The sequence below is a fragment of the Vidua chalybeata genome, chromosome 3, assembly GCF_026979565.1.
Source record: "Vidua chalybeata isolate OUT-0048 chromosome 3, bVidCha1 merged haplotype, whole genome shotgun sequence".
In the NCBI taxonomy this organism is placed as follows: domain Eukaryota; kingdom Metazoa; phylum Chordata; class Aves; order Passeriformes; family Viduidae; genus Vidua; species Vidua chalybeata.
Window position 1 is genome coordinate 95640449 of NC_071532.1, and position 26645 is coordinate 95667093.

The 26645-nt window shown below is 36.3% G+C and overlaps 1 protein-coding gene across 4 annotated transcripts in view; it reads left to right on the forward strand.

Annotated features, from left to right (window-relative positions):
- The window catches only part of TRAPPC12 (trafficking protein particle complex subunit 12), a 51209-nt gene that overhangs the window by 18185 nt on the left and 6379 nt on the right, over window positions 1–26645 (forward strand). For 3 of the 4 annotated variants that reach the window (XM_053937608.1, XM_053937607.1, XM_053937609.1), the window contains exons 6-9: window positions 7077–7189; window positions 13775–13847; window positions 17564–17637; window positions 25135–25233. In XM_053937608.1, the coding sequence (XP_053793583.1) occupies window positions 7077–7189; window positions 13775–13847; window positions 17564–17637; window positions 25135–25233 (359 nt within the window). Of the gene's footprint in view, window positions 1–7076; window positions 7190–13774; window positions 13848–17563; window positions 17638–18378; window positions 18625–25134; window positions 25234–26645 lie in introns of those variants that run through there. The other variant, XM_053937610.1, reaches the window with a different exon arrangement.

Here is a 26645-nt window from a genome sequence, read left to right on the forward strand (position 1 = left end):
TTTGTTTCTTTTATTCAGTTTTGAAATTCCAGTCTTTCTAAGGGAATCATATCATACATGGTCTAGAATGTCACACCCAACCCATGTTGTTAACAAGTTTTCAGCGCTGATGTCTAAGGTGAACTGTAATAATTGTTACTACCTTTTGTAAGCTTATAAAATAGCAAAAATTGTGGTGAGAAACTTGTTTTATGTCTGTTGATACAGAGATACTCTGTTAGCTGTGAAAACACTTATCCATCCAAAGTATTTCTCTAATACCCACAAAAGACATTTTACAGGTGTCTGGACTGTGTATAGTGCAGAGGACTAAGTACAGTCGAAAGGTCAACCTGAAGCTTGGTCCTGTTTCTGAATGTCAGCCTATGCCATAAGTAAGGACAGACTTGGATTGGGGAAATTACCTCCTTTATGTGATGCCTCTGCAGCGGTGTTTGACCATTTTGAGTTTGCTGTCTTCCTTTCTTTTTCTCTTCTACTTGTCCATGCCAATAGGAGGCAGGCTGGCTGAAGCTTCCTTTTTTTTAATTTATGGGGTCTGATGATGCTATAAATCATCCTTTTTTTCACCTTCCTCAGATTTGGTTAGTGGGATAACTGTGGCAGAATGTGAAGTGGTGTGGGGAAAAAAGATTAATAATAATAAAAAGATTAATAATAAAATATTGTGGCAGGTAGAGAAACAGAAGGATATAATCAATTTAAAAACAAAAATAAGAGAAGAAATGCACAGGCTAAAGAAATTATGCCAGAGAGTGCTCCTCTTTGTTAATACATTTTGCAGGAAAGCAGAAAAAAAATACTCCACTTTATTGTTACACGTGGTACTGGTTTTTTCACATGTGTTACCACAAATACTGCCTTAAGTTAACGCTCCCATGTCAGACTGATTGAGTCTTGGCAGTTGCTCAGGAGAGTTCTTCATTCAAGCTCATGTTGGCAGTAAAAAAAATATTAAAATATCTAGTGGAACTGGTTGTACATTATTTTGTTTTCATGATTGTGTACCTCTCCACTGCCTCTTTAAATTCACTGTTCTGTTGCTTCAGAGCTACTGTCTACCTGTAAAATCAGCTAATACAGCTTGAATAAATACCACTCAAATGTTGTGGTTCCAGTTAGTTGTTCGGGCTTCTCAGACATGCAGATAGATTTTTTTCTGAAATAATACAGATATTTTAGTCAAGAAATGTATGTATAATCTAGTGGGGTAGAGTACTGCTAAAATACTTAATTGTGCATTCTTTCCCAAGGCTACATAGTCTCATTGAAAACAGTGCCAGCTTTTCACAGGATTTCTTAATACTATGAGCAAGTAACCAATTTCTAAATTCTCCTTATTACAGTTATCAGTAGGTAAGATTTAGGGTGATCTCTTTGCTGCAGGGCAATTTTTGTAGTTTTCCTGCATTCCTTCTGTTATGTTTTCTTCTCTTCAATGCAAGTAACTCCGAATTACTGAAAAAGTATTTTTGAAACTTTCTAAAACCAGATCATGATTCAGAGTTTCTGTTCTTAGGTCATGTGCAGTTAAATTGTAAAGTATGTGCAAGCATGTAATTTCAGATAAAATTTTCAAAACATTTTCTTTAAATGGCTACAAACATTTAGTCTCCTATCTCATCTTCAGTCTCTCTGGATTGAAGGTAATAAACAAAAACTTGGAAACTAGTCTGTTGAACTGGAATTTTTAAGTGTATTTTTAATTTCTAGTCAGTGAAGCTAGGATTTGAAGTTCACTACATTATCCCTCTTAAAAATCCTATAAATTACACAAATACGCTGTTGATACAAGTATGTTTGTGCATATAAAGGCAAGCATATATGCATCTCTCTATGTATATATATGTGTATAGCAGAATATTTTTCAGAGACTTGATTTTGTGTATTTCTCTTTTACCCATTGAAGGAATGAATTGTTTCTTTTGGTTTGGTTTGGGTTTTTTTACTCTTATAAAATCCCACTTTATCCTTTCAGTAATTGATAATCTGCTCTTCTGTTTCTTTTGGGTATTTAAGATTTGTTGAACAAACTATGGAATGCAGATCAGAAAGCATTTCTGGTTACTGGTTTGCAACAAGAAAATTCAAGGATAAAATAGCTGGTCATTGGCATACTCTTCTCTGCTCCAAAAGGGCTGTAGATGAGGGCTGCAGTTTGAATTTGATTGACATGAGGTGATGTTTATGTTTTGACAGTTATGAAAATGTGCAGCTGTTCATAAAGAAATAGAAATTGAAATCTGTGGGCTTAGAAAATTCTACCTGATCTTGCTCTTTATTCCATCTGTTCCCATGTTTTCAGTTTATCCATTTTCCTTTCTGCAGACCTTTTTTAACTTTTTAGTTTTGCCTTTTGTATGATGATAATACATGTATATATACACATACGAATGAGATTAATTCATGTGAAAGTGACAATCAAACATCACATTCTTTGAAAATAAAAATCTCCAGTATATTTAAAAGTAATTGCTAAGAAAATTGTCTTAAAATTAAACGATTTTCCATTATATATTTTTTATCTATTATTATGAAACGCCTAAAGAGGTGCAACAGAGGTAAACTGTAAAACATCAAGCTAGAATAAGACCTGTTTAACTTAAAAATAAAATTTCAATATATAGCAGTAACTGTAGGGTATTGCCTTCTGTGGAAATTAGCTTAGCTGGCATAGTTTTATTGTGTAAGAGGACATTACCGTTGAAACTGTAAGTGTGAAGTAGAGAGTAAAATCCATTCTTCTGTGCTCTTAACTAAACATTTTAATTACAGGATATGCTAATTGTTTTAAATACTTCCTTGACATGTTGCCCTGTTAAATGCAGTACTGAGTGAAATATAATAGAGTATATGGGTTTGATTCTGAGTAGTTTTGCAAAAGACAGTCTATGATAAATTCAGTGTTTATATAAAATCTTCTTGTCCCTAGTGGGATGCCACAGGAATAGATATGTATGCCTGCTTATAATAGAAACCTGTTACAAAGAAATGTGTTTTTCCTTGCATGCTTTAAGTGGCCTAAAAGTGAGTAGGTGAAACTTTTCAGACAAGATAATGTAATCCTTAGTCTAACAAGCACATGTATTATTTCTGTTACAGCTGAGTGTTAGTGCAGTCAATTGTACTTTCTTTTTTTTTTTTTTTTTTCCCAATATAAGTGTGTTCATTGAGGGAAGTATAGTTCCCCCGCCCCCCGCTAATCTTTTTTTTCATAAAATTTTGTACTCCAAATTCTACAACCTGCCTTTCAGACCTTCCAAGTACTATTATTATTGATCTATTCAAGTCATCAGCATACATCATTTACTACTTCCCAATTTTCTTGTTAAACCAGATAATGTAAAATGAAAATCACAGTGTTCTGAAAATCTCTTTTGCCTTTTTTTAAGTCTCACCTCTTGTCAGTTCTAACACAGCTGCTAATCAGTTACAGAATTACATTGGTGAACAGATCTCTTCACATGTATTTTCTGTTACTGCCATATATTTCTTTTTGAGAAGTGTATGTAAATTGTATTACCACCTTATAAGCAGCACTTATTGAAAATTTTACCAAATCTAAGTAAAATTATATATTTTTTTTTTAACCAGAAAATCAGTTTATTACTGTAGGAACTGAATTAGATACATTTCCCATACCTCATATAATTTAACTAAAAAGAAGTTTACTTCTAGACAGGAACGTATCTGAGAAAATGCACTTAACCAAAAATCTCAAGAGTTTTTAAGCAGTGTGTTTAAGGTCTATATTTGGATTGAGTGGCTTGAATAAGTGCTGCAGGTTTTTTATGAGCAATTTGCTCATCTGATTTGACCTGAAATTACACAATACTGTTTACATGGACTGGTAAGAAAGCCTTACCAGTGGTAAAAGGGCGTTTCTTTTCTCCTTTCCCCAGCTGTCACATTTGTATGAGAGCATGTGTACAGTTCTGTCCTTTCTCCAAAAAAAAAAAAAAAAACTCCTGCTATTCAGAAGGATTACAATGTCTCTGAAGAAGAGGGCAGAAAGAATAGTGTTTCTGATATTTTAAATAAAGTTAGTAGCTTGCTTAATAAGCAAGAAGTAACAGACATTGATTGGGTTTGCTGGATGTTTACAGTAAAATTTCTTCTGTTTATGTCATGAGTTTCAAAAAGAAAGAGAAGAAACAGATGCTAGAGTTTTAGATGCTCCTGTGAGAAATTGTAATTCAAATTCTGGTTTGAAAATTCTTTACAGTAACTAGCCTTACACCCTGAGCCAGCTTTCTTCTGGTTTTGTTTGAGACCTGTCACCACACTTGATGTAGTACTGAGGATCTCACTAGAATGTTTTTTGGTCACAAGCTATGAAGGAAATACTAAGTGATTGAGAAATAATACATCCATACAGTACATTTTGAAGTAATATAGTTCTGAATGCCAGTTACAACTGAGGATTTAGTTGTAATAGGAAATAAATCAGATTCTTATGGAGTCTAAATTGACCTGGAGTCACATTCATCATTCTGACATCCTCTGACACCACTTCTGATGATGTACATTGTTAGTAGGTTGTTCTTTCCTCTCACAGGGGCTGTAGTAGCGTGGTTTCATTCAGCAGTACATAAGATGAATACTTTACAAAATACAGAATTCAAAAAAACTGTAGCACAAAACATTATGTAACTTTTATTAAAAATTGCTAAGTGAGATATTTTATCTGTGCTCCATTAAATACCTGTCTATTTGTATGTTAAGTTCTAGTACTAATTCAAGTTTTTTGTAAGAGTGTTTATTGAACTGACCTTTTGTTGCATTTTACAAGAGGATGTAAACATACAAACTTGTTCAGAATTGACAATGCTGCAACACAATCAGTAACCAAAATGTTGCTAAACCTTTAGTTTTTTTCATTTTTTTACATAATTTTCTTCCCCTTTTTTTACCTTTGCCTCAGAATTCCCATTGAGTGAAGCAGAAGGTGCATCATCAGTAAATTAAGACTATCTTATCCAAAAGAGCAGTACCAAACTAGCTGGTTTTAGACATTGCTTTTTCTAACAGGATTACTGGAGTTTTTGGATTGTGGAGTTACTAGAACTTGTTCATTGGAGAGGGGGTAGAGATAGAACCAGCCAGAGTTCAGATTTGCTTCCATAGATTTGCAGTGCAGTTTGCAACATGTCCGCAAAGCAATCTTTCTCTGGTATTTTGGCACAGAATTTACTCTTAAATAATTTTCATCTTTCTTTTTGTTGTTGTTCGCTGCCTACACTGATTGTGAATCTTCTGTCATGCTTGGGACTGTTCAGAATACGTACATTAAATATTGCACATCTTTTGTGACCGGTTGAATCAACTTCTATATGTCTCTTAATAGAACTTCAGAGGCAGTTTTATTTTCTTAATGTGTTTTCCACGTATGATGATGCATGAAACTTGTGTGCATCCGTTACAGGAACACAGCAGTCAGGGAAGCCATCGGGAATAGTTAGCATCAGCAAAAGAGAATTTATGTAGACATAAGTGGCTTACTGTGAAGGTCATAATTAGTGAGTCTTGTGATTAAAATTTTGTCAACCTTTAAAAAAGTCTAGAGGCAGTGACTCATTTTGTATAGCATTTACCTCTTTGACATACAAGCCTGTTAAGAACAGGTGCGAAAATCTATTTAGAAAGCTCCTGAGTCCTGTTTTTGAGAAAAGATAAATCAAGAGGTAACTTGAGAGAGAAATCCCCTTAGAATATGTGTATAGCAAATGTACATATTAAAATATTAGAAATGTGGTGATGCCTTGGAGTGGCTACCTAAAACAGAGGCTAGACAAGATTAAGAGAATAAAAGTGGGTATTTATTGAAGGCCTTCAACAGGTGCACCTTGGGCATTCAGAAGCCTCTGAGGGGCTACACCCAAGATGGACAATGGTCACAAAGTTTTCACACAGTTATAAGTTTGGTCCATTTACATATCAGGGGTTAATCTCCAATTACAGCTTCCGGTAATGAAGTAATTTACTTTTAAGTTTGGCCCTCCCAATTCACTGTTGTTTACATCTCTTGGGGCCTGAGACAATAAGGTGCCCATGAGTTTCAGGCCTAGAGAGGAATTGTTTTGTCTGACTGAAATGGGAGAACAGTAGATGACAGGCTGTGGAGTTTTAGAGTTATACACTAAAGCAGTGCAGGATCTGAAAAATATAAAAGCTAAATCCTAAGGCATCGGTGGCATGGTATTTTGTAAGGCCTACATTCCCATTATGGCAGCTCTGCTTTGGTTTCAGTAGCGGTGTTTAGTTTATGTTTGGTATTGTTGTCTGTGTATCAGGATTATGCAGTTACCTGAAAGCAATGTTGCACACATTAGAGTTTGGGTGAACTCCTGAAACTGCCTGTGACATCAGCCAGAATGCCCATAAACATAGACAATGAGGTCTTTGGCAATACTACTCCTACTAGTGGTAATTATAATAATTTAATAAAAACAACAATAAAAACAATAACAACAACAGCAGTGGTAATAGTAAACTAGTATGAATTTCTTTTTCTCCCCAAATATTGCTTAAAATTCCCCTTTCTTTGATGTTTTGAATGAACCAGAAATTTCATAAAAATATGCCAAGAGGTTTTTCATGCCCGGTTATATCTCTTTCACAAGCATTCTTTGAAGGCCAGTAATTTCATCTTATTTCTTCTACACTGGTTGTAAAATATACATAATTATTAAATGCTAGTAGTAATGTAGCTGCAACTTAACTAAGCTTCATTTTTTAAATCCTTCATTTTAATTAAAGAAATTTTCAATGAAACATTGTATTTCCCAGTACAACTTGTTTTTGAAAATTTGACTTAGATGCACCTTCTTCTTGCCTTCTTGAATATGGTTTACTTGTGTTTCCCTATTTAAAACGTTTTAAACATGTCACATGATATAGCTGAAAAGTTTCCTATTTTCTCATCTTTCACATTTTTCATCAGTAGAAGAAAAAGATATGAAGGCAAAATGGATTTTGTGATGTAAGTGCTAATGAGACATACCTTTTTTAGCATAGGCAAATCACAAACTGATCATTATAGCAAACACACTTAACAAAATTAATTGTGTTTCTAGGTTCCATGGTTCCTTTCTCCATGCGGATTTTGCATGCTGAGCTTCCTCAGTACCTAGGAAATCCTCAGGAATCACTTGACAGACTGCACAGTATGAAGATAATCTGCGCCAAGGTAACAAGCATCTCTAGGCACTAACATTTCTTAATGTTTAAGAAATAAATTTTACTGTCCTTATAAAGAACATTAAGTTTCAATTATGACATTTTTTACTCCATCTTGATGCAAATAAGAAATCTGCTATTAAAAGCAATGAAGTGCCTCTCTTCCATTTTAAGAGAGATCCGTCTTTTCTCTGTTGTAGCTCTGGCTCAGTTGAGTAGAACAGAGGACAACTTTCATGCTTTTGCCAGACAAAATGTGGCGCACAGTAAGCAGATGTGTTTAAGGGCAAGTAGGAGAGATTTCTTTCCTTCACTCAGCCATGTTCAGCTTGCTGAAAATAATTGTTAATGACCTTGATCCTTCAGAAATAGTCCAAATAATTGGTTTTAGAAACAACAGTCATTTAGGAATATAAATAAAACCTGCTGAGTTTGGTAGGGGTTTTTGTTTTGATTTGTCAAATGCTATAATAAAAAATTATGGCCTAAATTATAACATGGGATTTGTCAACGCTGAAATTGGAGTCATGGCGTTGTGAGCAGTAACTTTATCCATGAAAACCACCAACCCTGAACCATAAGCATTTATCCTTAAATGTTTTTTTTCACAGAATTCTTTCCCAAGTAAGTCTAATGCACCAGTGACCATGAATTTTACAATGTGGTAAACTGTAGAAGAAATGCAACATTATTGCTTTATCTATGACACTTGAGAGTTCAAAACTGTACGTAAGATAGACACATGTGATTGCTTTTAATTTTCAGTATTCCTTGCAAGTTTCCTATATTTACTCCTTAAAATAACTTGGATAAGGGAAGTGGAGGGATTTGATAATTGCCAATTGTGTAGGTGTAATGGCATTAAGTGTATGAAATCAACTTTCTTCTAACACAGTAATATGTAGGAAAACCAAATGTTTACAGTAAAAAGCCTAGTTCTTTTTATTATGAGGGGAAAAAATGAATGGTTTTGGTAATAAGAGGTGAAAGTGGCATTTTTTGTAAAGTTGGAAAGGATTGATTTGGAAACTGTTGAGAAATATATCTAATTTGGCCAAGAAATGGTACTTCTTAGCACTTGAAGACTGCTGTTACCTCTCATCTAATATCACTGGCCGGTTATTCTCACCAGTCCTCTTCTTCACAAACAGTCTTCAGTTTGAAGTAATTCTGTTCGAGGAAATGCCATACACCTCTATTGCAGGATTTCATGGTGCTTCTACTAACATTTGCCTGCCCCATTCTGCAGCTGATCAGCTGTTTCACATCTTGGGTTTATGCAGTCTGGTATTAAGTGCTTCACTGTTTGCCCTCAGTCATGAAGGTGTCACTGGATTCCAAAACTGAACTGGTTTCTAAGTTCCTGTATCTTGTAACGAAGAGAGAAAACTGAATGTGAGTGAGGAGTGACTGCTGAGCAGGGCATCCATAAGCTATCTGGCAGACTTGATTGAAGTGGCTGTATCTCAGCCAGTGTGATCAGCCATGATTCTCTGCAGGTTAAAGATTGCTGGTCAGTAGAGGAATGAAATAAAAGGAAATTAACTCTGTCCCCACACACACACTCCTTTGCAAGACCTTCAAGTCATCTACAGCTTTGAGGTGGCTCTGCCTCTGGTGTTTTTCTACAAGTGCATATCCTTAGAATATATCCAGAGTTCAGAGGAAGCTTTTGAACTACACTGCAACATTTTGTTTGAACATGAACTAGGCTCATTATTTGTTTAAATAAGGGAAATGGAATATGGTGGAGAAGATGAAATAGAAATAAAGGAGAGTTACAAATTAATATATACATATTTCCCTGCCCATTAAGTTCTTGAAGAACGGGTCTCTTTACTCATGTTCTCAGTCCATCAATTGCTACTGACCAGGGTCACTGCAAATTCTGTGTTATCCCTTGTACCCTTGGAGAAAGCTGCTTTAAAGCTGGCTCTACATCTTTCACAGGCTCTTCTGAGGAGTCTCTTGTTCTCTGCACTTGGTGTTGGTGCAGAGGTTGTCACCTCTTTGCCTCTGCCTTCCTATGTCTTGAGTTTGCAAGCTTTTCCCCTGTGGTAGTGTGTTCAATTGCAGCAGGACAACAATATCCCAATGGTCCTGACAGCTTCCTCTGAGGCAGGATATGATAGCCAGGACAAGCTATTGTCTGTGTTGATGGATGCTTCTTTTTAAAGTACAGTAGACAGATAACTACTAAGAAATAAAACATCCTTCTTGGAAATATTTCTGATCAATTATTCTATATACCTCATTCCAGATTACTTCATTTGTTTACATTCATTTAAATACCTTAGGTTTTGGAGCAATTCAAGGACAACTGTAGAAAGAAGAGTGTGAAAAGGGACAGCTTGTAAAAATAATTGTGTTTTTAAAAGACAGTTGGAAATTGGTGTTAGTTTAACAATTTGAAGTCAGGGCTGGCTGATAAAAAACATTGTTTATATATGTTCTGATTTTTGTGTAGAATGCTGTTTGTCTAACAATCTCGATCACAACTGGAATGTTCAAGAATATGGTTCTAATACTTACAAAAACTCATGGCATAACCAAGAAAATAACATAAAGTATGTACACTCATTAGTCTTAATATTTGTATGTGACACTTGGGAACTATTTGGATTATAACAGAATTAACTGGGGAGCTTTCAACCAAAAGCCTCTAGTGTTTTACCTCCCTATTTTAAAAAGTGGAAAAATAATCTTTGGTCATCCATATTTACAGAAGGGCATACGAATCATCATTATGTAAATGAGATGATCTTGGAGTCATAAAAGCTAGAAGAAAGAAAAGACCTATTAGCTCACTTAGTCTGTCTCTCTGCAATGCAAAGTTGTTTTGTAGTTTTTAATGAGCCAGCCTATGGTGCTGAGGCCACATCCCCTGGGAGGTTATTCCAGGCTAATGGTAGTGCATTCTGATCATAAGAAAATTCGTCTTTCTATTTCATTTCTCTTTCTTAATGAAAGGGTGAGGTTTTTTCCCTATCCCAATGCTTGCTTTTAATCTGCTAAACTCTTTATTGCTTTTTGTTGTATATATTCTACAGACACCTGTCAACTTTAGATTAACCATTCAATTTAAAGATGGAACGGTATTTATTTTGGTTACTTGGTCTTTACAGCTTCCATCTACTTATATATCTCTGGTACCTGAAGCAGGATTGGAGGTTGGGTGCAAAAATGTTATTTTAATTTTTCCTGAATATATGCTTCCATTTATGTTTTTTCCTGCAATAATGTTTTTTACCTTTTCCAGTATTCCTGCAAGTGTCTAATCAAGATCTGGTTAGATATTTTGCATCTTCTTCTACATGAACAACATTTGGGAAGGAAATTAGCTGCAGTGCCAAATGGGTGTTATAGAATGGGAGAGGAGTCCAGCGAAATTGTTGCTGTCTCTGTGTTATTGCTGGTCTTCCCAACTTGAACTGCCTCAATGAGTTGTTGCACCTCTAAGTCCACCTTGAAATAAATGGTCTTTGAACAGCCAGGCAACAAGAGTAACAATAGTTACTTAAATCACAAAATTATTTGTTCTTTTCAAGTGTTCATTTAAAAATATAAGCATCATCACTTTAGTGCTAATAATGCTGAAGACATGCTAAAAAATGCTTAGCCGGAGACCAAAATGTGAAAAGGACAACTAACTATCAGGCTAAATCTAAACTCCTCTTGTTTTTAAGTACCTATGCTTCCCTAGATGCTTCAGGGAGAGCTCCTGGAAATTTACACATTTCATAGTATATTTCACTTTTAAACCCGAATCCCTCAACTGCCAGAGCCATACTGAGCTCTTCTACCAGGTGAGTGGAGCAGGGGCAAGTGGGTTAACACTCTTGCTTCCTAAAAAGGCCTCTGCAAGTGTTACCTCTGCAAAACATGTCAAAAGTACTTTGTGCCATTTGCCCATCAGCCACAACTTCTGTAGTTCCACCACTCTCCTTCATGAGTAATAATGTTCCTCCCTGGCCCTTTCATACACACTCTTCCATATCTCCAGGCCTTCTGTTTTACTCACAAATTGCTGAACTTTTCAGTCTCTTAGGTTTGATTACTATAAGCTTCTAGTGGCGAAGGTGACATAAGTTTTCTGGTTTTCATACATCACTTCAGTCTAGAGAGTATTTGTCTTGACACCTTGTTTGTTAAGTTCATAGAAACTATGATGACCCTGTACCAATCTGAGTACTCAAAAAGCCAGAGTTCCAGAAGCACCAAAAAAGGCTTAATGGTAGTATGCATATATTAGGAATTCTGGCAATGATAGATAGGGAATGATAGGAGAAGACTCAGTGAAACTAGCCAGTGAAACTAATTAGTGTGCATAAAAATAAGGGTTCAAAACGAGAAAAAATACAGGTCATATGTAAAATTAATTAATTAAATGGTAGAAGTGTTCAATCATATTTTTCTTCATAGTAGTAACATGAGTGGTTGGAGCTATGACATGTGATATTGCTAGAATAAACAGTTTGCCACCTAAATATTTCATATTGATTAAATGGAATAATTTACACGGAGAAGCTGTCAGAATCATTAATGTTACTATTAAACAATTGTTGGAAAATGGGGAAATACCAAAATACTGGAAAATTGCAGGTGATGTTTTTGTACTTAGGGGCAAAAAAGAGATAAACCTAGGGAATAAAATAATTAGCCTCAAATTATCATCAAGCTCTATTTTAATGATGTTGAGCTTGAGGTCACAGCTAGATATCCCCAAGTAATATCACAGAATGGTTAATGTAATACTCTAATTGTATGCTAATATCTAATTCTTCCTTTTTTGATTATGTTACTGAGAATGTTTTCAGAGAAGTCCATTGTCTTTTTAAACAAGACAGCATGTTGCCTTGATGAAGACCCCTCGTTGTGTTTATACCATTTAAAGAGTAGGAACTCTGGGCCTTACTGAACCTGAGAGGAAACCACTAGATATTTTGTAGGGGAAGAGAAAGATCAGGGTTTTTAGACCACAGAAAGTAGATTATAAAGTGGTTTGGATTTGTGGGAGACAAGAATGTGGGTTTTTTTCTGACAAGGTGTATTATTATACACTAGGCATTTAACACTTCAGGTGGCACTTTGGTTTCTAAGTGATTTGTAGGTGGCTGCACTGCTTTTGAAAGTGGCACTGAGAGTCAGTCCTGCAGGCGTGCCACTGCCAGCTCATAAATTACTGTCAGCTAAGCTGCAGTATCTACTGGTGTATGCTCATAGCCTCTCAAAATCTGAGGTAAGGCAGCTCAGTGTAGCCCTTTGACCAAAGTTTACAGAAAACCATTATTACCTTGTATTTGTCATGGCCTAACAATTCTTACTGGGAAAATTGGCCTGGCTCAGCTTTCAGGTGGTAACTGTTCTACATTCGTTGTATGTCTCTCCTTGCTCTTAAGTTCTTTGTAACTGAATTTATGAACATAACTTCAAAACTTCACTCTACTGTGTGAAAAAGGCTTGGTATCTCATACAGCAATTTCTTCCAGCTTAATATGTCTAAAACTGGTGGCATGAGATTCCTTTCTGGAAGTGCAGATTATTTTGATTGGCTGTAAAAAACACCAACACACTTTCCATGGCCAGATTAATTCTATCAGTCTTCTTTTTTGAGGGCTTCCTGTTTTGATTTGAAGTGTACTTTGTTGGTTTAGGAAAAGACAACTACTTCTTATACTGCCAGAAATTGAAAGCTCTTCATTTGGAAGCACACTCAGTCCCCAGAAGAGGCAGTGCCTTGTATTTCCTGTAACCACAGTGGCTGATTAAACAGCAAGTGGCCCTAATAGTTTTTTGAAGGAAATCTCAGGCATTATTCTACAACCAAGTTATACATCTGTAATAAGAAAAATGGGGAATATATATAATTTTCCAATTCCCACATATAAAATATGTGGGAATTGGAAAATTAATTTGGAAAATTGTAATGGAATTAGGAAAAGGAAAGTTGACTAGTGTTTCAAATGGAGGCTTGCATGCATACTTTAAAAGTACTTCGAACACAGGCTTCATTAAGTATACATTTCCATTCTCCAAATAAAACAACAAATGTTGTTCATTTCATTCCCTCAACAATTTACATAATTTAAAATCTACAATAAATTTAAAAAAGCAATAAACCCCAAAGTTTGAGAAGGAAATTGTAATAAGACCTAAGAGGAATACTTCATTAAAGACCAAAACATGGAACTAAAGAAACTAAAGCCCATACTTAGGGTGAGGAAGTCAGGAGGCTGTGGCCTTCTCTGAAAAAAATCAGTTTTGACTTTCATAGTGGTCATTTTATTTAATGTTCATTCTCTGGTGGAGCATATTTCCTGTTCTACTTAACAAAATGTGTATGATCCTAGAGTGTGCTGACATTATTGTTCTGTAAGTATCATAATTTAAACTCGAACATCCTTCTACAGTATGATGACTTTCTTACTTTGTGCAATTGAACTAGCTATGGTAATAACCAGTAATTTTGAACTGTACCTAGGTGAAGCATTCCTGCATGAATTGGTTTACACAGAGACTGTCCATTGTAGATAATTTGTATTAAATATATAGTGCTGTTTAAACTCATGTTGCTACTTTAAAAAAATTACTACAGATACTAGAAAATTTGGAACAAGGCTTAGCTGAAGATGGAAGTATGACTAACATTACACAGGAGAACAGACAAGGTAGGTATTAAACATTTTTTTCACAGACACTGTGTTTTTATTGCTTATCTAAGTATGCCAGAAGTTTTCACAAGACTGCCCCAGACTGGTTAAAACTGTAGTTTTCTAATCTTATAGCCTACTCAGCCCCTGAAATGATACACCTTGTACTACTTTTTGCTGAATTAATTTTACACTTGTGCCCTTGATCAAACTTGTGCAATGAATCAATTCTTTTTCTTACTTCAGAGAAACAACATGGCTGTTATCCTTTAGTGATGAATATATAAGTGTTTTGCTATTGCAGCTAGATAGGTGTTTCATCCTTTGGTCTTGGCTGATTGACTCCTCTCAAACTTCATGTCTGCTATCCACTCAGTTTTTTCAGATTGAACTACCACCATACAGTGGCTACTCTGGCTTAGGGTGCTGCTGCACAGATGGCTGAGTCTCTGTGTAACTGCATGGTACTTAGACTCCTGAAATACCTAAGGCACTCTTTAGAATAATATTTAGATTATATTGAGATACGTCATCATTTTCATGATTGTATATCCAATTATGTTTTCTCCTGTTCCTTCTATCTTAGTGATGTTGCTTCAATAGCATAGGGCAAATTACTGCACAAAAAAGGGTGCTCAGGACAAGCATTTTTTTTTTAACAGAATTTATACTTATGAGGTCGTTTGAGTGTACTTGAAAATTAGACAAGAGGAGACATTTTAGGCATTGCTATGGATTGTATGGACCCCTCGTGATGCCCAGCAAGTTCAAAATGCACACCAAGAAAAAAAAAAAAGCTTCCACCTTTAGCTAACAGTCTAAGGAATGTTACCAAGTTCTTTCTAAGAGACCATTCGCACAGAGCCCATGGAAAGTGTAAGTCTGGCTCTGAGATAGAAGAAGCTGGATAGAGTTAATAGCAGAAAAAAATTATAAATAATTCCTTAAAACTGTCTGTATGGAAGGATGCAGACCTGTTTGAACCTTTTTTCTACCTGGTCTTCAATTTGACTGGATGTGAAAGTTGCTTTAAAATATCACTGTACCTGACTTGATATGCCTTCTGAATGCGTCCTAAAAACACAAACACATGTGAGCAGCATATATCATAAAGATATTTGCACATATAGTCAAAAGAATACATTTACTACTCTTCTCAAAAAGTTTAGGAAAAATTGAAATAATCTTACATTTGAGTTAGACACAGCACTTCATGAGTTTCTGTTCTTTTCTCTTGTATCTAATAATTCTTTTTGCTTCTTTTCACTTACTTACTTTTCCCTGTTAGCATTTTCTGGCAGAATTTTCATCCTTATCTCCACATCTTTTGTTTCTTAAAACTTTAAAACCAAGGTGTTAATCCCTCTTTAAGGTACAAGGACTTTTTACAAGCTGTATCATAATCCTGTGTCCTGCAGTCTGCTTCACTCATGAGTTACTGGCTCCTTGTTTTTCCCCTCTGCTTTAGAGCTCAGATGGGCTCAGAAGGAGACATAGTTAGAAAAGCAGCAGCTAGTAGTTATCAAGGGACATGGCTGCAGAAAATTTGGAGCGATCTTTATATGTCTACTGTGCAGCTGCCTCTAGGTTTAAGACTGCCAAAAAGCCCACGGGACATTTGCAGAGGCTGTTGACTGCTGTTGCCTGTGGAGGTCAGCCAGGTCTGCTCCCTCTGCTTTGTCTCTGCATTTGGAGCTCCAGGAGGCCAATAATGGGTTTGCTTTTTTCATTTGAGACTTGCTGAAGCAAACCTTATTAACTTCATGTGAAGACAGCCCTCATTCATTATGGGGATTATACTTAGCATGTAATTTCCATGCTGCTGATGTAAGAAGGTGCAACACCAATCAACTTAACATGTGCATCTCTAGCCTAGAACAAAGCACCTCATTTGCCAGTTTTTCAGCAGGCACAGAGATTTAGCATTGCACCACTTGCCTGGTAACACATTCTGTAAGATGTCAATTTTGTAACTTCACAGTGCCTATTGAAATGAATGGCAGTGTGGAGTACAGAGCCCATGATGAAATCAAGGAAAAGCAAATGCTTTAGAGTGGAAGCATGGCTGCATGGACCTCCAAAGAGTGTTTCAGGCATCTCACTAAAACACAGTGATCTGCTGTTGGGTTTTGGTTTTGTTTACTGCTTTGCGGGTTTTTTAACCCCTTTCTGACAGTGCTAAGAAGGCTCATCACAGAGAGCTACAGAATTTCCAGACCAGGTTCCTGTTCAGTTTATAGCACAAGCTGAAGACATCTGGTTTGCCTGCTTTGCAATCCTTTTTTGACAACTGTAGCTGGTGTTATTTGATTCTTAACATGAAATGTGGATTTCTCCAGTGTAGGAATCAACATCTAGTTTGTTGTCACCTAAGTCCTAAAAAACTGAATGTGGTTACCAAACTATGAGAATGTGCAAAAAAAAAAAGAGATATTTACTTAAGTGAAATTATGAAGGGCAGTTATTTAATTATCTTTGGATTTTACAGATAGCCCCAAGGAAAGAAAAAAAGGAAATGTGTCATGAAGTATCAGTTTATGGTTTACAGTATTGTCTCTATTAGTAGCACTAGGGATGTGGTCACGGGGGAATTTCTAAAACAAAAGCTAGGAGTAATGAATGATTGTAAGGTATAGTGGATGAAATACTGGGTTCAGTCTTGGACCCTACATTATAACCCTCTTTTTGACCAAGATAATTTGCAAATATTCATGGGTTGGATTTTTTTCATTTTCTTATTGAAGAGGATGGAAGGAGTTTTTTAGGAAAGGTGATAGACATTTCACCAAGTTCTTCTTATTTGTAATGATTTCTTTGTGTGCTGAAAGAATTATCTGTGTAATCTGCCATGCTTTCATCAGTGACTACATTAATGATACAAATGAGTGGTCTCAGTTACACAATTTTATTGAAATAGCCTCTTCTCCCTTCCCCCACTCTCTTTCAAATCATTACAGTGACCTTGACAGCTGATTGACTGAGATACATGTATTTTTTAAATGTACTAAATGAATGGTACTAATATTTATTTTTGAGGATTAGAGAAATATTTCTAGCATTGATCTACGGTACAGTAACACGAGGGAAAATAAGGGTCTGTGTGAACTGTTCTCTTACAACATCAGGAGTCTGTCTGCAAAGCAAGAGGGAGAAATCTGCTGCAGCTTTTAATGCCTGCAAGCTAATATTCTCTCAAGGAGAATGGGGAAAGCAAACAAGCTTGGCAGATTTTTTTCAGCATATCTCTCAGCCAGAGGCAAGCACAAACAGTCCCAGACTCAGACATTTCTCACTCTGCATGTTTTGGCTCTTAAATGACATTCTAGCTATGTTTGATTTTTTAATTTATCACATTTAATGCTGTAGATTACATGTTTTTAAACTGTTGCTCATTATCACTTGAATCCTTTTATGCACCTTTTGTTCTGATGTTGGAAAATGTGTGGCTTTTTTTGGTGTTTAATATTTGGCCTGAGCTGAGAGCCGAGTGACTGTATATTGCTCTGCGTTGTTGCTTTGTGTATGGTACCCAGAGCTGCTTGAGCAATTCCCTTGGAGAGATGCAGAATTCTCTGATGCTGCAGCAGGGCTGAGGATTAAAAATTCTAGGCTAAAACCCAGTGGTGTTAACGAGGGGGACCTTTCAAAATCATAATTCATAGGACCAATAATTGATGGCAAGAAAGAACCTCTAATTTATTTGTGCAAATTCACAAGCTGCTCTTATTTTGCAGCCTCTGTTCAGCTGTGGAGGTCACGTCTGGGCCGGGTGATGTACTCCATGGCAAACTGTCTGCTAATGATGAAGGTACGTGGGTGGCAGAACTGCAGAGGTACCGTATATTCCAGAATAGAATGTCAGAGAAAATGCAAGTGAATTACTGGTGCAGAGATAAGGGAAGACTACCTGACAGTACATTAAGGTTTTGCTTAGTGAAGAATTAATTAGGTTTAATAATGTCTTACTTAATAGATAGCTATTTGCAGTAATGTTCTTTGGGAACATATCTGTACTTATTTCTCCCCAAATCATCCTAGAGAACATGCAATAACAATACAGAATTTGCATTTTTAAATTGAATTTTTCAAACACTTAACTAAATGCTCTAATTAAAAGCAATTATGTGCTCTGCCTTTTTCAAACTGTGCACTAGGAATGTTGCTCTGTTTGTGAGGTTTAATAACACTGTAACTTTTGTATCTGATAGAGATCAGAAACATCTAAATACATCCTCCCTTGTCAACTGATCTCAGTTGTAATATGTCTTCTTTCAAGTTTAAATCCTCACTAGTGGATAGGGGCAGAAAAGAAAGCAATAAAAGCAAAAGTGACTAGCTGTCACTGCTGGGGTTTTCTGCCTTGATTTTTCCTTACATTTTTTAACCAATTGTACTCTGTTTGGTGCAACACTCTTAGCTTCTCCTTGTATTCAGGAAGTAGAAATAAAACAACTTCTGCCGATCATGTGGTCAGGAAAACAGGGGTGTCGCCATTTTTGCAGCAAACTGATGTTACCCTGAGCCTAACTGTACTCTATAAATCAATTAGCAGCAACAGCCTTGGAGCAGGGATGTCAGCAGTGGAATCTTCACAGGCCAAGATTTGCACTCCAGGCTCCCTGCACTTCGATTACCCATGCCAGACCTTATCCTCTGATGTTTACTGAGCTACTTTCCAAACAAGGCTCCATTCTTAATATTACAATACCTCAAAAATATGGTTTGTTCTTTTTTTTTTTTTAATAGCTATCTATACAGCTTTACTTGAAATGGAATACTCTTGTAGTGGGAATTAGGGGAAACACACATTTATTTTCATGATTATATTGTAATAAGAACATTTCTGTCTTGCACAGAAATAATTGTTCATTAAAACAATTTGTCTTTTGAAGTAGGTACGTGACATAGGCTCATTTTTTAAAACATTCTCTTTTTCAGTAAACAGGTGAAGAAAAGCATGAGCTGCTATCCCAAACAAAGTAGAATATATAAATAAAAAAATACTAGTATATATTTTCAAGAAGTTCACTCTTACTTTTTGCTGTGAATTCTTTTTTAACTCTTATGTTTTTCATGTGTACACACAAATCTACATGCACGCACAGTTCTCACCTTCCTCTGGTTTGATCTTGTTAGTGCTATTTTTTTTTTTTTTGAGAAACAGAAATATATTTGTGAATACCAGTTATCATCTTTTTGGAAATGATATTTCAGAAATACGGCAGCTCAGATACTTCTTAAAACCTGTTGTATTTAGGGACTATTCTCACAGCTGTTAAAGTAGAAATTTATGGTTCACAATAACTTCTAAATTACCACAATTGCATGTTAATGCATAATTACTTCAATCTGAAATTTGCATTTCAGTGCATTGACTATAGGGTATTTGTGAGTCTTTCAGTTTTCAGGAATATCCCCAGACCCTTCTAAGATGCAGCACTCCTGTAGTCATCTTCTCCATCTTCCAGAGCATTCAGCATGAATCTATTCAGATTAGTTTTAAACACACTTTTGTAAGTTCTCCCATGAACAATTATATTAATTTAACACGATTACACTCTTTTTTGCTCTTGTATCGCATACTTTAAAAACTGCATTTTTTTATTCGAGTGTTTTAAGTGTATGTAATATAGAAAAAACTATTTCATTCTCCAAGTCAGCGCCATCTATTGCCATCTAGTGACCATTTACAATATTGCAACACTGTGCTTGATTCCCCAGGTACTATTAGGTGATGGAATACCTTGGGCAAGTATTTGATGATGATAATAATAATAATAATAATAATAATAATAATAATAATAATAATAATGTATTAAAGTAAAACTGTGTGACTTTGGTATGAAAAAAACCCCAAACATATTATCTTACTTTTACTGACCTCTTTCTTTTGCCAAAAAAAACTACAGTAGTATTTAACAGAGAATAATCATGTCAGGATTGACACTTGAAAATTTTTAAAAATCCACTTTGATTAGATGTTGGTCCTATAACTATTTAAATCTAGGTTCATTATCCTCAATTCTTAATTAGGTTTATTTCATGTCCTATCTTTCCTGCATTACTTACCTGAATCAAAGAATTCTGTTTACATAGTATAATGATTTTTGCCTTTTTAAATATGCCTCATTTGTTTCATAGTTAAATGTCTCCTTAAATTTCGAGATGGTGAGGTATCTTATTTTGGGGTAGAGAGTGAAAGCAAAGTGGTTCACTCAGACACAGGAAATGAGTCATGTCTCCTACACGCTGGGAATATCTTTCCTAGGTACTGAACTCTGCCTGCTGTGTCCCTTTATCCATGTGACCAGTGACAGTTTGGTAGTAGTTCAAGGCAGTCTTTCTTTCCTGTTCATCTCCCTTTCTTTGTATAACCTTTCTTAAATGGGTTCTACCTTCTTTCTGTGCACCACTGTTGGACTTAACCAAATGACAAAAAAATGGTGGATCCCAGTTGTATCAACTGATATCAAACAGCTTTCCTGTTTCCTGTTTGAAGGGGAAACTTCAGGGAGTATGGACATCCAGCAGGAGGAGAAGGGGAAACCATATAACCTCTCACTGTAGACTTCCATTTACAAGAACTGTGGGCTTATGTCACATGAAAGCATATCCTGAATATAGCAGCATGAGGGGAATATTAATTTAACATACAGCTGATGATGTGCATTGTTTCATTTCAAAAGTCTATCTGCAAAATGCTTGTCACTTTACTAAATCACCATGGAAGTGTCTTAAAAACTTTTTAAGTTCTTTTCATCTGAGCTAAAATCACTTTTGACATTATCTTACCAGATTTTTCACTCTCTAAGGAATAAACACTTAAGTATTTTCCATATATATTATAAATGCACTCTAATTAAAGGCACATTTTGTGCTTTTTAGTTTTCTTCAGTGTTGTGTTAGCTTTTGTAGAACTTGGCCTTCATAAAACAAAAGCATTAGAATTTATTTTAATCTGGATATAATACAATTAAAATGGTACCAAGAAGGAGGTAACAGCTTGTGCTAGTGACACAAGGAAATGATGCCTGAGGACTTTGGTTCCTGTATGATTTAAAGGAGAAAGTCTTTTGCCTGAATGCTGCAGTACAGCTCTTTGGATTCATAGCACTGTGAACCTCTGCTTTCATAACCCTTCCACAAATGCACTAGATAGAGAGGAAGGATAAGTTATCCCTGTCCTCTCTCCCCAAAACAAAGTATTTATGAACTATCTACTCCTTGTAACTAAGATTTTTAGTCTAAGGTTTCTTGAACTTACTCTCAGCATTCTACACATCATGGTCATTTATGCTTATTTCTAATTAAGTACTTAAAGGTGGTGATGAGGGAAATATGAAAATGTGTAATGCAGTAACCATGAAGGGAAGTACAGTTATACTATGGTGCATTAGAAAAAACATACTCCAGCAAGTAGGTCCAGTGGCTTACTAGACCTATTTTATACTATTTTCTATTATTATATACTATTATATTTTATAATAATATAATAATGTGTTACTATTATATACTATTTACTATTATTAGACTATTTACTATTTTATAGTATTTACTAGTATACGTAATGTTAGCCACAAATTTCCATAATAAAAGAGGTATTGAGTTATAAAACAATAGGCCAATTCTCTTTCATATCCTAAATAGTGTAACTTCAGACCTTCTTTTGGGATTTTTTTAGAAAGGTGTGGAAAACTGGAAGGCTCTTAATCTTTTTAAATTAAAAACCATGACAATATGTCAGCTCCATCTCTAAGTCTTAAGCTGTAAGTCACAAGCTGTAGTCATTGGGGTTTTTACTGGCAATACTTAATATGTTTTACTCCTCACAGCCACACCTTGTATGAACCAAGATTTCACTTCTCAGAGGTGTTGTGTATTTATCATTCCATCAGACAATCTTTGGTGTATTATGTCACATTAGCAAAACTGTGAAGACAACAGTCTTTAGTAAGTGAGACCAAATATCATCTATTTTACCATGTGCTCTATCAGAAGGAACTGTCAGATAAGATGCCTCTGTAACTCACCACAGAATAGTATCATTCTCTGTCACATGTAGGATATTCAAGAAATCTCCTAGTGCTTTCATCATAGTGTGGGGAGAATAATAAATGCATATTAAACTCACTGAGGGATCCACGGGTGACCACAGAATGAGGTTGTATTTAGAAGTGAGCCTAGATATGATGATGTTTCACAGTTTGATCCTGAGGACATCCTTGCTTGTGCCTTTGGACATATATAATTTACTCTCTTGTCATTCCCTAGAAGACATGGGTCCTATTCCTGACAGATGCTGCATGGCATGTGGGTAAGCACAGATGTGAGGTGCTGTGCTGCTGTATGGAAAGAGGGTGCAGTGACCACCAACAGAGTGCATAGACTCTTAATGTTCACCTCTAGTCTCACATTTCAGGAGCTGTGTGTTTCTGTACTTGTAATGCATATGGTGTTGGAGATAAGGATAAAGTGTGCGGAAAAGGAGGAGGGTTTCTTTGCCTGTCTAGGCCAAATCTATGAAGCCTCTGCAGCATGGGTCTCTAAGGCTGGCTGCTGTGATGGTGCAAACACTGCCCACTCAGGCAGCTTCTTGTGGCTGAGGCTTTTCTGCAGTCAGTTAATGCTAAAGCTGTAAACTAAGCTGGCAGAAGCACTTTTTTATCAGCTTACTGCATGGTCTCCTGGGAGTTGTTTCTGCATCAGTTTGGGGATGGGACTGCAGAGCCCCAATCCCTCATGGTTGTGCTGTGCATTTTTGTTGTGTAGCCAGAGCCTTAGAGTGTGCACAAGAGCGAGCACTGTGTAAGGGGCAGCTTGAGACCACAGAATTTGATAAAAGAAAATTATTTCTCTAGTGACCACATTTGATGCTTGAAGGGATAAAAATCACAGTCATAGACAGTCCTTCAGATTTAGTAGATTATACTCTTGGAAGAATTAATAGGTACTACAGTCATGACTGGGGTTCCTCTAAAGAGCTAGATTAATGGGTCCCTATTCCAAGTTTTTTTATGAGTACCTAACACAGTCATACTCCATGATCAAGTAAGTCCTGTACTGAGAGCCATTACAATGAAAATTGAAGTTTTCCTAAATCATAAATTTGTGAGAAGTTATGGTTGCTTTAATTTCATCACATTTGAGTTGTGAATGATAAATGTCAGCAGCAGTTAAATAAATATACTTGTGTATGTGGCATGTTGGTTTTCCTCTGAACTCTTTTTATTACCAGTAAAAAGTGTGAATTTGTCATGGCACATTAGAATTGTAATAAACTCTAAATGTTAATAACTAATTGTTCAGAATTCATCATTATACTCACAGTATACAAGTTGTTTGCAAAAGAAAGGTCCTGCAGAGGGCTTTCCTTTTTCCTTTTTTTCTTCCTCCTACTAGTACAGGACATGTAATTTCTCTCATATACAGATCAGACTCCAAAGACTAATCTTGACTTTTTGTTTGTATGAAACAATATGTTTCAAATAGAGTGGTTTGGGTCAGAACAGACCTTTAAAGGTCATCTAGTCTAACCTACCCCTGCCATGCACTGGGACCTCTTGAACTGGATTGGGTTACTGAGAGCACCAACCAATCTGACCTGGAATGTTTCCAGGGATGGAGCGTGCTCCATATCTCTCGGTAACCCCTTCTAGTGTTTCATTGCCCTCATTGTAGAAAATTCATTCCTATAATCTAGTCTAAATCAACCCTCTTTTAGTTTAGAACCATTACCCCTTGTCCTATCACAACAGGCCCTGATATATAAGCCCATTTTAGATACTGAAAGGCTATAATGAGGTCTCCCCAGAGCCTTTTCTTTTCCAGGCTAAAAAACCCCAACTCTTCAGCCTTCCTTCTTGAGAAATGTTCCGGCCCACTGACCATTTTTGTTGTCCTCCTCTGGACCTGCTCCAATATGTTCATGTGTTTCCTGTGCTGAGGACTTCAGAACTAGATACAGGATTTACTCTTAAGTGCATCCTCAGGAAAAGAAATTCATTACACGTGGGGAACATTGCTTCCTCAAACCAAGCAGGAGATGAAGAAAAACAACCTTTCCTAGTAGCTGTGATCACATTAGGGACAAGTTAAATGAGTACTATAATTTGACTAAGACTAATGGTAGGACAGAGAGTATCCCAAGATGTCTGTGTAGTTTTTTAAGATTATTCTCCGTTGTCCTTTGCTTTCTAATGCCCACCACAATTCTTGTATTAAGTTGAAGGGCAAGATTGTTGGGAAGCACTAATGTGTTACAGCAGAGAGAGTCCTCTGCCTTTGCTTGGCCTGACCTTTGTAAGTGAAGGCCGGTGCTCTCTGCCTCTGCTCACGTTTCTCCAAGCTGCAGCAACTGAGGCTGGTACAGCCCTGGGCCAGTGGATGTTCCTACAGCTACAGCCGGTCTCAGCACAGAGCATGGGCAGTGCCTCTCACCTCTGCCTGCCAAGCCATATGGCCAGGCTCTGAAAATCATGTCCTGTCAAGGTCCTTGAGTTACTGCAGTTCAGCCATGAAACAGCTGAACTGCAGGAACCAGTCACATGGGAATTTCTTTCCAGTGGGAAATGGGACCCATTTGTTTAATGTTCTGTCACTGATCCTTAGCTGGAGGCTATACTGGCATTCCATCTTGAGCAGGCATATCTCAACGCTGCCCCCTGCCAGCACGGCCTTTGTGCAGATGTGGTGTCCCTTGCAAAGCTTTTTGGAGATCAGAACCAGTCCTCCCCTCACTTAGTTTTAGCCCAAATATGTTTTCTATTTAGATTACCTGCTTTTACACAGGAAGAAATTCAATTCAGGTGAAGGAAGGGAAAATATCCTGTTCCCCTTGATAGTAGTGCTAGTTTGTCATCTGAAGATGTGCAGGAATTGCACTTTCTGTCGTGTGATGTTTTTCACAAGAGCATGTGCACAGGCACTTCACAAAGCTTTGGAATATAGTTTGTTAAACAATGTAAATTATACACATATTTGGAACATGAGACACTTCCCAAGTATGTATACTCCAGTCACGCCAAAGGTGCTTGACTTTCATCCTAAATCATAATCTAAGATGAAGAATGTTCAGAGTTTTAGTTTGTGGCATTTAGCTACAAAAAGAATATGATCCTCTTTAAAGAAAAAAAAAAAAAAAGATCCCCTGCGTATCACTAGTGCCTATAGTGATTGATAGAAATTCTGTCCCCCTGACAAGCTGCAAATACTTTAATTCTGTTGGAATATGTCTTTACAAAGAAGGTGACACAAAGGCTGAAGTATTCTGAAGTTAAATACCTGATTGTATGCTTTCCACTCTTAGGACTACGTGCTGGCTGTAGATGCTTACCACTCTGTCATCAAATATTACCCACAGCAAGAGCCTCAGTTGCTGAGTGGAATTGGAAGGATTTTTCTTCAGGTATGCATTTTATTCTAAATTTGCTAGGTAATACTGCTGTTGATAGCTATGTAGAGAATAATCATTGCATTTAAAACTGTAGCTGTTTTTGTAGGTCACATGTCAAATTGTAGAGGCAGTGCTCAAAACAAAAACCCTTCTACCATGTCATATTAGATACAATTAGGAAATATGAAGCACCTATAGTATGTAAAGTACATTAGCAAACAAATACCATGCTGTAGAAAGTTATGCTAGTATTTTATTCAAAAAGTGACATTTTGTTTTCCCTAAAATTAAGGGTAAAGCTCCCATTGACATCAGTGAAACAGAATTTCACTAAAACTCTCATGTCTCACTGCCTCAGACTGTGTGCAACTCTCAGTCACACTGTATAACTGCCATCTTCATCTAGAAGAAATTCAAGAGTGTCCTTTTGTCTAGATCATATCCCTGAGAAGACAGGGGAGGGCACCTTAAAAGAAAAAACAGTATACAGAAAAGTATAATAAATGTCCATGTACCTGTATTTAATGGCACATAAAAATAGATGTCTTTTTATTTTTCATAAAATTATGCATTTAAATAGCTATCTGATTCTTTTAATTTATAGTATCTCACAAGTTCTTTGCAGTTCTTTCATATTTCTGATACTGATAATTCAAACTTTTCCTCTTTTATCTACTTACTTTTATTATTAATGATAAATCTAATTTTGGATTGTCAGATATTTACAAATGATCTTATTTGGGACATTCCTGTAATAAAATTATATTGAAACTGAGTAATTTACTCTTAATAGATAGTTATTAACATTGCTTGCTTGAAATCATAGATTGTCATTCTAATTCAGTTATGGATTTTCAGTTCTCAGCAGGAGCATGGTTTCACAATGTGTTAGACATGTCTGTGTTTAAAAGTCTCTACTTTAAAGTGGAGCACTATGGAGCAATTTTATGATATTGGCTGTGTGCATTAATTATTACCTAAATAGGGAACATAATAATTATGCATATTAAAGAATGGTACTGTAAATACGCAAAATGCTAAAGGAAATACAAGTTATTAATAGTTCTGGTCTTTCTGGGAAAATGACTGGGTATGTTACTGGCACTGCCTTTGTGACAAGAGTGTCTGCTCTGATGTCACACCCAAAGTCTGTTTGCCATTCCATTTACTATGGAGAAATTTTAACTCCCCTGAGGAAAGCATCTCCTAACTTACAGAATCATTTGAAATCACTGACCTCTACAATGCTGGCTGTGACAACAGGCCTCCAGTTCTGAGGGGTTTTATTGTCAGATCTGGACATAGCAAAAGGGGTTATGAGGAGTCCTTGATATTTTCATGTGACCTAGATAGAAGTTAAAAAGAATGGTCTCTAAATGCAAATCTTTTCCTTTCTTCTAGCACCTTAAGGAGATAAGGTTTTG